Genomic DNA, 15,139 nt, shown 5'->3' on the forward strand with positions numbered 1-15,139 from the left:
ACAAGTGCAAGCATGGCTAATTCGATGTATGTTCAGCTAATATAGAAAATAAGACCCATATTTTAGAGAAAATGCAATGTATGTTCAATTAGATCAGAAAATAGCATCCTAATTTGCAACTTATGTTTAAATCTGTTAGAAAATAGCATCCTACGTTTTGAAAGTATGATGCATAAAACAAAAATAAGCCTGAGTTTTATTTTGCAAATGAAAAAGAAAGTATGACTTTTTTAGCATCCAACTTTCTACTTTGTTTATGGTTTTTGAGTCTTTTACCTAATTATGGAAATCTATCTACCTATCCTAATAAAAGACTCATTTTCTCCGTATGTATATTCCACATTCATTTTCAGCCAAATGTGTTTTTACCTATATACCCTTTATACATGATTAATGTTTCCGGTTATATCTACAAATTCAAATTGAAATTTTAAATCATCCCTTAGTTTACGGTTGTAAATTGCACACTCAAATCCCTTTATATCTACAAATCTGCAAGATAAAATATTGGTTTGTAAGTCGTCTCAATTGTCATTTTTCTTTAGGAAACCCTAATGGCTTTATTTTCTTGATAGCAGGTTTGGTAACGACAATCTTCTCCTCCTCCATGGCGTGTGATGAAAGTTCATCTCTTCTCAAACCTAAGTAGAGGCATTGAAGACGAAATAGGTAATAGGTTAAGACGTTTATGTCAACTTCCTGAAAATTCAGATTTTGTTTCTCCATCGTAACATCTATAAGATTTGATGTGGGTCTGTGAAACCATTAAAGATATTACTTGAATCATAGTGTAATGTTTTGTTTTTGTTTCTAAAGCAACCGTTTCATCTCACTCTCTCACTTCCTTCCTTGTCCCTCTTAATTTAAAGTCATGGGTTGTTTTCAAGACCTTAAATCAAAAGGAATTATGCATATATATTTAGATTAGAGAAGAAACATATCAAACATTTGAACACAAGGACTTGCAATATTTTGATTTTTTGATGATTTAAGTTTGTTTCTTTTTCCTTTTTCTGAAAATCTTGGCACGTAAACCATTTTTTGTGTTGAATTCTTGGCTAATAAGCCATTTAAACATTTTCCAACAGTTTTTGACCTGGTATGTTGTTTCATATGGGTTTTAACGTTTTGATTTTCTGAGTTTTTTTGTTTATCAAGTTGTCGTGATTAATATGGATTTTGTGTTTGGGGTTTGGAGATCTTTTTGTGTTTTCAAGTTATGGTGTTTCATCCTATATCAAAATGTTAATTAACCATGGTTGCCAAATATGGTGTTTATCTTTTTTCCTTATACATTGAACTCTAGGTGTTTGAAAAAATGCTCATGGTAACTTTTTTTTTTCTTATCCAACACTGTTTCTTAGGGGTTGGGTAAAAAAAATGTAAAATTATGTTTTTTGAGATTAGTTGTTTTGGTTCATTTTTTGATGTAAAATAAAATTGCATGTATTATGTAATAGTTACTAAATTTGATGTTCATTTTTTACTTAGCTCATGGAAATATTCTTTTTTTTTAAGTATTAGTAATGTCAACTGCCAAGAGTGTCGGATAGGTCAATACTTTATTATATTGACTCATTTGAAAAAAAAAAACGATGTTATGGTTAATATTTCACATTTAGGAAGAAAGGATGATTTTTTATTTATTTATTTATTTATTTGAGCTTTGATATAAGCATGGAAGTGGAACCTGCTGGTTTTGCAACTTTTAGGGGCATAACATGTCGAGACACTGCATCTTAAGGTTGATTATAATGTGTTTCACCTTAAGCAAAGGTATATTGATTCGTCTTTAATGCCTAGGACAATTTGGCTATTGTAAAGAAAATCAAATACAATCATTCGAATGATTTCATTACCTTTTTAATATAACTAGAAATTATATTAAACAATTGATCTCATCGAAAGGTCAAGAGTCATCAAATTTTAAATATTTTATCACTTTATCTAATATGAATTAAGTTTAAATTTAAACAGTTTTAAACTAAATGCCATAAATAAGATAAATTCATTTCTTTTTTATAAATGGGTAATCTTTTTCTTTACATTATTATTATTATTTTAAATAAACGAATAAGTAAACGCATGATGTATTTTAAATCATTCTAAAACCAACCTAACTAAATCTGTTTTTTTTTTTCCAAAAATATTCAGAAATTTTACAAAATAAACTTTTAAACAATCTAAATGCCGCTAACGGTTTCTTCCAAAGTAGACATATCTTCTTTGGTCCCGTCCTCAAAATATTTTACAAAATTAATTTAAATTAACAATTATGTAGCTATTAGTAGTTTTGGACAAAACATACCTAGCTATTTGACATGACATAGTTTTTTTAATCGATATAAAAGTTTAAACAAAACTTATATTTTATTAGTTTGATAAATTTTTTTTAATCTTTTCACGATTTCTAACATATATATATATATATATATATATATATATATATATATATATATATATATATATAGGGAAAAGTTATTTGGAAAACAAAAAAACCCTAAAAAAACCTTAAAATCATAAAAAAAATTACTTGGAGATCACAAGACTTTTTTTTGAATTTTTTTTTGAAAAAATCGCAGCTTTCTATACAAATTCGGTGAAAAAAACTTTGAAATTTTTTTTTTATAAAAAAAAAATTGGTTTTTTTTTTCAGCGAATTTTAAGAAAAAGCTGCAATTATTTATAAAAAAAATTCAAAAAAGTATTGTGATCTCTAAGTATTTTTTTATGCATTTTTATGATTTTTATGATTTTTTTTAGGGTTTTTTGTTTTCCATAGAGCCTAAACCTATATATATATATATATATATATATATATATATATATATATATATATATATATATATATATATATTAGCCGTTTACCCGCGCCAAGCGACGGGTGCGAATAGTTTTTTCAGAAATTAGTGTCTAGAGGCGATTAGTTTCCTTTAGGCGCGAGCTAGTTTCTTGCTGCCTTTTGGTGGACCGTTTTGTGTCAGGTAGTTCATTTCAACGGATAACTTATAGCTAGGTTCATATCTGTACAGTAGGGTAGGCAAATAAGTAAAACTCATGGCTACACCATGACCTAAGGTATTTTTAGGGCATTTCGGACCATTTAGGGTATTTTTTGACCATTTTGTCCCTAATGGTTCTAGCAAATAAAAACTCAAACATTCGTGTTGTGGACTTAGCTTTAATTCAAGTCCATTTATTTCACCAAGCATTGTGTGTCTTTCCACTGCCGGTCTACATAAGTAAACAAGAAAACTAAAGCATGTGTATAATATTATTTTAACGATAATGAAATGTAGAAATGCATATAATAATGTTACCTGCCCATATGCAAAGATACAACTATTATATCCAGGCAAACAATTCTCCACCATTGGCAGACCAACCATCCTAAAAAGAGTTTCCTACACAAATTCATACTTCTTGTAACACATTGCAATTAAAAGAATCAAGTTCATGTACAAACAGAACTCAATATTGTTCCTTTATGGTACATGGTCAATTGTTTCACAAGCAACATGGTCAAAAGTAAATCGTGTTTCTGGATGCCCTACCCATGTCAGGCATTGCGCACTTTCTTGTTTTAAGCACCTGTTGTAACCTTGAGCACTAAGCTCCATGTTGTTGAGTGGACGAATTTGTATCAAAACCTAAAAAAGGAAACCCCATAAGCTAAACCTTTTGAAGTTGAATAAGTGTGGAATTAGTACAAATGTTATGTAAAAAAGTGAACTTACTTGTACATTATGATCCATCCAGAATGATGGATCTTCTTTGAGGTCAATATGTGGTACTTCCACAATATTTACAATAGCGTAGGTGTTCTGAAGTCCTCTAGATAAGGTTGCAAAGCTTCCATTGATGTGCACACCTCCACTGATAGGAGGCCTTGAACTACCACCCTGAGACAGTCCTGGATTTGGAGGTTTATTCACACTCTTTGTAGGTGTATTCTGTGTAGAATTAGACTGTGTATTCTAGGTAGAATTACACTCGGAATAACCTCAACTTAAGGCTATTCCAATTGTTCTGCATGACCTAGGAGTGTTTGTATTCATGTTCATATTCATAGTCCCGTTTTTCCCCTCGGTCCTTGAATCCGAACCACATCCATATCTATTCCTAGCTAGACCTCCTTGTTTTTCTAGCGTTTTCATTGGCATCCCCGATTCTGAATGCTTACTGGCATTGACCTTCATGGGCGTTCTATCCATTCGAGCTATTAAATCCCAATTCCTGAAAGTGCACCCATTAGTCGAACTATTAAATTTATTATCCAGAAGCAATATGAATATGAAAAATTAACTATAGCATATACCAACAACACTATTGAAAAGATACCAGTCAAAAGCTTGCCAATATTGAGACAATACCTTGTAAGAAGAAAGTTTAAGTTGTGCAGGTGTGAGACTACCACTGTTGTCGGTCACCATCAAATCCTCTTTTTCTGTCCTGCTTTTATGAGCAATGCACATGTTTCAGAGTTCCCTTTGATTGCAAAGCCCAATGAGAAATTGTACAAGCTAAAATAAAAGGCGAGATTGGTTTTTTCAAAACTTTGGCGTGTCTTGGTGTTGATCATGATTGTAGTCTGCGCGGGTCCAGGGTGTGTTTTTTTTCTAGGGTGTACAAATATTAGGATTACGGCTGCATTCTTGGCTCCTTTTTGATGAGTTTTTTTTATTTCGTGTGGTTATAAAAGGGGGTGGGGGTAAAAGCTCTGGGTATGTGTTTCTTTTCACTGTGTTACCTGATATAATGTGCACTTCACATGGTAGACATCTGTTAGGAAGATAGATTCAATGTACTACCCTTCTTTTTTGGGTATTTTTTTTACTTTTGGTGGCAAATCGGGAAGACGAGGGGTTATATATCTCGGTGTAAGTTTTTTTTGTTATGCGGTCATGGTTCATAAAAACCATGCCTATTTAACTTGACATCAAAAGCTTAATGCCATGAGACCTACAAATTAAGAAAAGAAAATTGAATATTTGACTATATAATATATTGCATATGTAAACTTAGAGCACACTAATTACACCATTGCAATAAAATATGACAAGAGGGACAGAAAGAGAAACGATGACAACTTTTAAATGGAAGGGAATTCCTTGATAATGAGATCAACTGACTGGGCATGTACTCCCACATGCTACATTTAGTACTTTCAAACCCCTGCATATATTCAAATAGAATAAGCTGATTGGAGGAGGGAGAAGAGTGCACTTGTAAAAAACATATTATAAGTGTGTTTTCCTATGGTTAAGTTACCTCCATTTCTTCTGTATTGCCAAAATTTAAGCAACTTCACCACCAAACATGCTAGCTGAACCTCGCTTTCCGAACTTTCAATCGCCATATCTTGTCCCTGCTACCTCCTAAGAAATTTAAATAAGTCTGAACAATTTCCAACTAACAAAAATTCATAATTTGAATATTTAGAGAAAACGACAAACATAAGCTTTGGAAATTACAATAATTTCAAGAATATAGTAAAGATAATTGAAAAAACATGGTGAATGTGGTGGTAATTTAGTGATCGACAATTCATTCATCAGTTAATAGCACGAATGTGATGGTTTTCAACTGAAATGGATATATAATAAAGCAAATTAGGTCTCAACATTAAAACCATACAATGAAATATATAGAAACATAATTCGAATTCATAATATAATAAGAAAAACAATACCATTAACTTCTCTTGTAAGCAACATTTGTTTCATTACCATCTGAAAAATCATAGAGAAGAAAATGCAATCTGAAATCATCGATAAATTCGACCTAACATTTTATAAAATCTGGAATAGATTAAATACGTAAAATTTGATAAGGTGGGCCAGAATGTCAGATTGCTTGAACCTGATTCAAAGTCAGATGATGTACTTAAATTTATACCTGAGTGGTCCATCGGCAAGAGTTTTTATGTCGAGGTCTATCTGCGTTTTGTGTTGTAGATTATGGTGATAGAGGTGGTAAAAGGTAATGTAATGGTAGTGGACAGTGGTGAGAGGTATTTAGAGATAAGGAATAGAATGAAGCAGGTAATTGACAGAGTAGGTGTTTGAAGGTGGCATTTAGGGTTTCTCTTGGAGGGAGGAAGAGAGATGGAGGAAGGCTGTAAATGAGTATGGAGATGAAGACGATGCAGAAGTTCAACAAAAAGACGCTAGATATAGGGAGATTGGCCAGAATCCAAGTATATTTGCCAATTTCTCGGATTCAGCATACTTTATCGGGTCAAAAGGCATTCTATTCCAGCTTTCAAAAAAATTTGAATCGAAACGCTTAGCTTTTGACTTTTCGACTATTGACTAAATTTTAATGCATAAATGGATTGTACATATTGCATAAGGTCTTGTACCTCTTAAAATTCAGCAAAACATGCTAAATACTTATTAAGGTATATATATATATATATACATATATATATATATATATATATATATATATATATTAAAGAACTTAAAAGTTAGGAATACTAAACCTCAATGTCTTTTGTCAATTTTGCCCCTTATTCTTTAGCCATTTTGACACTTTTGGTCCTTGCAATCAAAACTTTTATATTTTTTAGGAACATTTTAATATTCAAAGTTTGACCACAAAACTTTAAGGAATTGACAAATTTTGTCCATTTTCTAAAAACTTGCTAATTCCAACCCTTTTAATTCTTTAGCAATTTTGACACTTTTGGTCCTTGCAGTCAAAACTTGTACATTTTCTCATAAAAAACACAAAAAACGGCCCAAGACTTTCTGCCGTCTGTCATTTTCTTGTTTTGGTATATATTTTTTTTATACTGATCCTCATATTTTTTTTTTGTTTTTTCATGCTTTCTATCTATCCGTCTCTGTCTATGAAACTTAGGGGTCGAATTATCCCACCTGCATCTTTTAACAAAAACGATACTCAAATCAGACACACACGACCCATACGGAGCATGAACACCATATCTAGTTAAGATTGTTAAGTTTAATAAGAGCCGAAGCCCGAAGGTACACTAGAAGAAAAACATGACAGTGAATTAGAAAAAAATAATATAAAAAATCCTTTCACCACTAATCCTTTTATTAAATAATATATTTAGTAATACCTAGAAGATTAAGTAACATAAATTGATATCTATATAATATAGTCTTATTAAAGAAAAATAAATAATTAATTTCAACATTTGCGTACATAATTTAAGATTTGAAACATGTAGAAAACTTAATACACAATTAATGATGTTGATATAATTTGATGAGTGGGTTTATAATAATAATAATAATAATAATAATAATAATAATAATAATAACACCAATAACATGATTATAAGTCCTTTTTTTTTGTGTGTGACTTGTATATCGATTTAGTATAAAAACAAGCAAAATTGAAAACACATATTATAATGAATAAATTTAATAAAATATGTTGTTATAAACTTATAATAAGACTGAAATTAAAATACATTGCCATCTTGCAAAAATCCTCCATAATAAATAAAGAACTTTTTGTCACATGTCACATTTTTATTTATTTTGCCACATGAAATTTTGTGGTTATTTTAAATTAATTTTAATTCCACATGTCATTTTATGGTTTTTTTTCATTTTATTAAATTCTAGATAATATTTAATAATTACATATCAATTTCATTAATGAACTTTATTCTAACTTCAAAATTACTAAATTAAATATTTAATAATTTTCTTTATTTTTTTATCTAAATTATTTGTTTAAATTTAAAAAGAAAAAAAAAAACAATTTAGTTTTTATAATTCAATATTTTCTTATTTTTCTTATAAACTCAAACTTCTCAAATGTTTAGAATTTTGTATTTAGTTTTATTTTTTAACAAACTCATATAATACATGAGTCTAGAGGTGTAAATTACTAAATCATCACTATTAATGAATATGTTTATTCTTCTATTGACAAGTGTCATACTATTAAAACTCTTCATTAATATTATATGTCACATATCATGTCATTTGTCAATCTATTATTATCAATTTCAAATTTCCATTCTAATTACATTAAATTAATAATTGATTTTCCATTTTAAATTTTAAATTTTAAATTTTAATTTTTTTTCACTCTAGTTATATTACATTAGTAACATTAGATTAAAAATAAAATTAAATTAATACAGATTATAAGGTGATATAAATTCACATATTTATTTAAATCAATGATTATAATTTGATATAACTAAAAAAATATACCGTAAGTAATAACTTATTTAAAATTATTGATTAATAATTTTGATTTTTTAATATGAAAGTTTAATTAATTTTATAATATAGTTTCAATAGTTATAATAACTTGTTAGAAAATAAATCAACAGTGTTATATTACTGTTTAGCTTTCACTGGACTATGGATATTACTGTTTAGCTTTCACTGGACCATGGGGGATTTATTATTGCTAAATTGAGAAGCTCGTATATCCGAACCCTAGTGGATGATCTGAAGCCAACAAGTTACAAGCCCTACCAATAGCAATGTCTCATGGCGAGGGTCGTGATTCCGATTCCAGACACCATCGTTCTCGGTTCGATCGAGAACCTAGGTAATTATATCATAGTATTTGTATCTCTTGTAGTTTCGTTATCAGTGTCTATAAGTACAAGAAGTAGATGCTTCGATTGATCTCTTTACTGTATGCCCCATCATCGAATGATTAGATGCGAATCAAATCTAACCTTTCATGAATCCGATTCTCTGTTGATTTGATTATTGTAACCAATTATTGCCTCTTAGGCTATGAGACGTGTTCCTAATGTTTTTGGGTTCTGAAGAAGATGAATCAATTTTAATTTTGTGGTGAATCGCAATGTTATTCCGATGATTAATTTGTTGGTCTGGGGTTCGGTGATTTTTGGATACATTGATCATGAATCTCTAATTTCAAATTTTAAGTCAACAATGTTTTTCTTGGATCACTTCATGTACAGTTAAATGCTTGAGGTCAACATCAACAATCCATCTTGTTTTCCTTTTGTAAATTGGTGATTTTGCTGCTGTTTGATGCAGTCCTAAAAGAGTTAGGAGGGATGGAAGAACAGCAACAGAGCAACCAGCCATTAACCATAATCTGGATTCTTCAGAACATACTAACCGAGATAAAAAACGCCCAGTAGTAACTGATTCAAAGATACAAAATGTATCCTCGATCAAAGAATCTGACAAGAAAAGTAACGGATGCCATGAAGGAACAAAAATTTCTTCTGAAAATATCGAATCATCTCGATCTCGATCTCACTTTCAGGTTTTTGAATCCTTCAATCTCACATTGCTGTGTCTTTTTACTCTACTACCCCTGTGGAAAACTAGGTTTCACTAATGGGCTTGTCTTATAACAGCATGATGAGCGTGGTCGTAGCTTTAGACACAGGGATACTCATACTACAGGTTGGTTTTTTCGTAATTATGTACCCTTTCTTGTTTTCATGGGACACCCAAAATTCCAAATCATGTAATTTTTGTAAATCTCTCTGTTTAGAGCGTGGGGGGTGGAAAGATTCAAAGGATCGTGAGAGTGGAAGGGCTACAAACAGAAGCTCAAACAATGGTTCGGATATAAAGAAGAAAAGGCCATCTTTTCGTGAGACGAAAATACCCCTGGATGCTGTAACTCATGATAAACCAGCAACACAAATTTCAAAGCCATTAGAAGGAAGTGAAAGGAAGGAAGATGGAGGAAAGCCGGTGGTTGAGCGGCCTGACAGGCGGTTGTCAGGGGAGAGGGACCCACAGAGGATGAAGTTTCAATCAAGAGATAGGTATGGTGGTGGTGGTGGGTACAGGGGAAGGGGGGATAGGTTAGGTGGTGGTGGTGGTGGTGGAGCTGAGAAGTGGAAGCATGATCTTTATGATGAAGCGAATAAGAGTCCGATTTCAAAGAATGAAGAGGATCAGATTGCAAAAGTTGAAGCCCTTCTTGCTTCATAGCCATGTTTTTTTTTGTTTCTTTTGTTTTTGTTCATATGATTTCATGGGACATTATAGTTTTTCTCAAATGTCAAGTGATGATCCTAGAATGGGTCAAGGCTGTAGTTTGTGGTTGGTTTAGGATGTCATTCACTGTTTTGTTATTGTTTTTCACGTGAGTATGCATTTAAGAATAATATCAAGTGATTTTTGATTAAAGATTTGAAGTTACTAATGCTTTTCTTAAGTGTTGTTTTGGATAAAATGTAGTGTTTTGAGAAAAATAAAATGGGATGAGTTTGTAAAAAAGTTACTACCTAATGACGCAAATCTTATTCGTTGACTTTCTATATTAGTAAACAAAAAAAAGGGGGACAAACGAATTACACTTTGACCAAAAACCGTTTATTTTATGATCGATGTACATCTTTTGTATTTAATACTAGAATCAAACCATATTAATTATACAGAATTACTGATTACAAACAATTAAAGAATCCTTTTCTTGGAATTGTATTTTCATCAAGCTGGTAGCATCGATCTCCTTAATTGTTCTTGACCTTGGAAGCATGAAATGTGTTTGGAGTTGAATAGGACGTGGAAATATCTTTCTTGAAATTCATTGATTGGGACACATAATCAGAACCTGATGATATCTGCTGCAAGTACTCAGCCGTGGGTGGCTGAAACTCTGACCTAGTCCGGCGGTGGGAGGAGCCCTCCACCACAGCCCCGTCCAGGAGGTGGCGGCGGCAGGTGGAACCGGTGGAGAGGGAGCGGTAGCTGTTGTGAAGGCTGTGGTTCTTCACTGCGTGCATCAGAAATGGTATCAATCCTTCCATTTTTTTGCTAAAGTTTTGATGGTTTGTATCGATGGTAAGTTAATGTTTGATATTTTGTGGATGTGAATTCGATGAGTGTTTTCGGAGGGTTATATATATATGGAAAGGGGGTGGAACATAGGTTTGACTTTTTAGATTTAGAAGTTTGACTTTGTATATATTGTGGATAGTGGATAGGATAGGATGTTTCTGAACAGAACAAGTTATTGACTTTGGAATACTGTAAGAATGGCGTCTACGGGTCTATTTTCGTATCTAAATCATATCGTTTAACTCGTTTATTGTGAATACATTTTTTTTTTTAAATTTAAATTGTAGTTTATCTATAAATATATTATTTGGTTAATAAACAAAATATGATTGTACGGGTTCTTGTTGCTCTAAATTAGTTTGTCATTCAAAATTTTAGTTTTATAATGTTTAATAGAAGAAAGTGTTTAGCGACTTAATTCCAGCCTAAAGAATGAAATTAAGAAGATTATCAGGTCATATAACAGTCTCGACAGGCCGAATGTTTTAATGAATATCCTGTAACGGTTGGTCTGACCTTCAAACTTGAAATCCTTCAACTAGGGCTTCAAATTAAGTACATTTTGTATTTATTTAGTTTTTGGTTTAGTAAGTAAATTATTTTGTGATTTGTGTTAATTATATAATAGTTTAAGCAATAATTATCTATGTGTTGGTTTTCAAAATTTGGGAAATATGGTTATTCCTACCAAAAAGAAAACGTACACTCCATGTAAGTTTGAGGCATTGAATGTACATTGCCTTGGTTCTGTATCAAACTTTAAAATATATTTTATCATCTCTGTCCAAAAAAAATTCACTATGGAGAAGAAATTTTTAAATTTGTTAATTAAAAAAAACACAAAGAAATAAAGTTTTGTCTTTTTATTTTCTTGAACACCCTTTTTAAATAAAATTTCCGTTTGATTCGGGTAGGGTGGAATGTAAAAGAGGATGGTAGTGTGCAAGCGTCAAGCCGTCAACCACAAATATCAATACGCGGAAGGGTCTTTTAGTAATTTCATAAGTAATGGTCCACAGGTTGGGGGAGAATCAGGAGATCAGCCATATTTTATTTTTTTTATATTTTTTTAAACAAACAAGCCAAAATCAAGTGGCTTTTATTTTTGACACTTTAAAATTCAAATGTCAAACATAATCAGACAAATTCCCGTGGGCTAGATGAGCCTAGATACTGATAACTTCATTTTATTTTTTAATGTTTAATGAAATTAATGTTTGCTCATTATTTTTCTGTGGCCCCACAGGAAAAAAACTTATTTTTATATATTACAAAATTGTTCTTAATATGCTACGAAATTACTTATATTATTAAGAAAATCATAATTTTTCTCAAAAAGCAATTTTTAATTTTTTTTATCGCGAGTAAAGAAATTCCGTAGTAGGTGGGACGAAAATAAAATATTAAATTGAAAAGATTTAAAAATACAAAAATGCAAAAGGTAAAAAAAATGTTTTAATCATTTGGTAACAAATAATGATTTTGTAATGGATAATTGGATTTTATTAACAAAAAAATATTTTGCCCAAATTAACAAAAAAATATTTTTTATTTTAACAGAAAATGACAGATTATGTGATTTTTTCCAATAAAATGAGACTTTTTTTGTTAAAAAAACACATTTAGGACTTTAGCAAAACAAATTCCAAAATAATGAGATTTTTTTGTGTAAAGCCCTATGCTTTAATAATAACATAGAAATTTATATAATCAAATACAACTAATAACTAATACGAAAATATAAAAAGGGTGCAGTTTTGCAATACAACAAAACAAAAGTAGGACATGATAATTCTATTACTTTTAAAGTGAAATCTTGTAGTAAAAAGCAACGAGATGTTATAATGAAGAAAACAATAAAAATGTCATTCTTTTTTCATTTTATACGAGAATGTATGAAGCAACAATATACTTTTACTCTTGGATAAAAGTAAATTAATTACATTTTGTTTGGAATGAAACATACAAGTTACATACATTTGTATTTGTTGCACTTAGTCAAAACAACATGATACTTATATTTGTTAACTATTATCTATAACGAATACACCCATGAGATACACACACATCACATTTTCATGATTTCCAATTAAGACAATGTACTTTAAAAAATTATCCAATTGACATTTTTTTAAGTTTGCATTTTAAATTTAGATTTTATTTTTTACATAGCCTTTATTAGTGTCGGGAGTCGGAGGAGGGCGTAATCCACATTGGCTTTAAGAACTTCTTGTTGTGTCGATAGGAGATCTCCTTAAGGGTGCTAGAAATGCACATGCGGTTGTCACCATAAAGACTTGAAATTTCATCCTGAAGCAACACTATAACATCCCATTGATGCTTGATTTTTTCCTCATTCCCAATGATTTATGGCAAGCTTTATGTAATGTAAACGAGTAAATACATTAATGTTTGATCAATATAAACTGTCAACTATCACCTGATGTCTCACTTGTCAAGGCATTACATCTCGATTTCTTCACCAAAGTAGTGAATTGCCTCTGGGGGAGCCTATTCTATGCATGAATTCCATTTTAAAAAGATACCTATTATATTATCTCTCTCTCTCTCACACACACACACACACATATATATATATATATATATATATATATATATATATATATATATATATATATATATATATATATATTGTTAGGGAATATGTGGCTATCATGTATCTAATCATATGTATCGAACCAACAAAAACAACAATGCATTCGATTTGATTGAATAAAAAGGATAATTTAAGATTCCAATGTCCATTTATTGGTTACTAATTTATCGAGTCAATTTGTAATTGCGGAACTAATGCAATAAAAATCTTAGTTTTATACTCTACATTAAACTTAGCAGCAATAATGTTTTTTTTTCTTTTACCTGCAATAGGATTAACTTTGATGGGGAAAAAGTGAGATATTGGAGAGCCCAAAACAAAAACAATAAGCCAAAAAATTTAACCCAAAGTTGATTATTTAATGTAAAGCAAAACTACGTTGTTTTGGATGGTTCTTAGGTTCTATACCTAAGTTTAGATAAATGACAACCGCATATTCACTTTTGCCATATATATATATATATATATATATATATATATATATATATATATATATATATATATATATATATATATAGGGTTAGGTTCATGTGTTTTTAACATCTATTGTGTGCTCGTAAGCACAAATCTGGACCAATGGATAGAATATAATCAATGATCATGATCTGAGAGTCTATGATATTACAATAGGGTAACATGTACCATATAATCACATAAATTTCAACATAAGGGTATTTTGGTCAATTAACCTATATTAAAAAAAAGGAAATTTTTGGATTTTAAGGGATAATTAATTCCCTTATTTTTAAATATATGAATTTTTTAAATTAATTCAAATTTAAAAATCTGATTTTATTCTGCCAGAATGATAGAATTCCAGTTTATATATTTTTGATAATTAACCTAATATTTTTTATTTTATTATTGTAGAATATGGTTTCATGTTTAAAGAATTATACAACATATTATCAAGAATAATATTTTCTAAAGAGTACGTATTTTATTTTCCATATTAATGGCAGCAATTTCAAAACCTAAATCCAAAAAGAAAACATAATCAACTTTAAAATCTTAAAACTTTCACTATATTCTAAAATAATAAAACTATAAATTCTAATAGAATGTGTTAGACATTAAAGACTTTTAATTTATTCTAACATAATGTAATACTTGAGTTACTTGATCAAGTATTCCCCGAAATAATCGACTTAATCTAATTACAATAATTCTAGAGCCTACATTGTAGCTAACACAGAGGACAATGCTCTGGAAAAAGGTCAGCTTATTACAAGCTAGAATGTGGTAAATATGACAGTTCAAAGATCACAAAAATTTCTGAACAAAGTAAAAGTGCTAAAAATACATCTGTAACATCCCATGTTCGAAGGACTATCACTCAGCCAATATTAATCCAATTAAAATAACTTCGGAATCTAACTTGTAGCTAACACAAAGGAAAATATGCAGAAAAAAATTTAGATCAATCCAAGTTAGTATGAGAGAGATATGATAGTTCAAAGATTACAAAAAAAATTGGCTGAAATATTTGATTCAAGCATTTTAACAAACATTTGGCGGGCAAAATCAGATGCTGAGATCTTTATACTCCATTTGATGAAACATACAACATATGTAATTAATAAATACATGAATGTGACTAAATTTACAATAAAATAGTGTATACCTTCAAATACTAACAAGTGATTTGAGATTCCATGTCATAAAATCGAGATTCCATTATGACAGAATTAGATCTTGATCTTCCATTCCGACATAATTGCTGTCAGATACGCTC

General features: G+C 30.3%; 2 protein-coding genes across 2 annotated transcripts; one reads left to right on the forward strand and one right to left on the reverse strand.

Moving 5' to 3' along the window:
* Positions 1–8,390: 8,390 nt before the first annotated feature.
* On the forward strand, positions 8,391–10,133 carry LOC145117304 (cyclin-like protein). The gene is made up of 4 exons (XM_079053608.1): positions 8,391–8,553; positions 9,018–9,252; positions 9,347–9,395; positions 9,487–10,133. Exons 1-4 carry the CDS (start codon positions 8,486–8,488, stop codon positions 9,933–9,935), a joined length of 801 nt encoding a protein of 266 aa, XP_078909734.1. The 5' UTR covers positions 8,391–8,485; the 3' UTR covers positions 9,936–10,133.
* Positions 10,134–10,297: 164 nt separating this feature from the next.
* On the reverse strand, positions 10,298–10,835 carry LOC145117305 (beta-1,4-xylosidase). The gene has a single exon (XM_079053609.1). The coding sequence runs from the start codon at positions 10,754–10,756 to the stop codon at positions 10,460–10,462; it is 297 nt and encodes a 98-aa protein (XP_078909735.1). The 5' UTR covers positions 10,757–10,835; the 3' UTR covers positions 10,298–10,459.
* Positions 10,836–15,139: the final 4,304 nt, after the last annotated feature.

The sequence above is a fragment of the Lactuca virosa genome, chromosome 5 (assembly GCF_052849685.1).
Source record: "Lactuca virosa cultivar CGN04683 chromosome 5, Lactuca_virosa_CGN04683_v6, whole genome shotgun sequence".
Taxonomy (NCBI): Eukaryota; Viridiplantae; Streptophyta; class Magnoliopsida; order Asterales; family Asteraceae; genus Lactuca; species Lactuca virosa.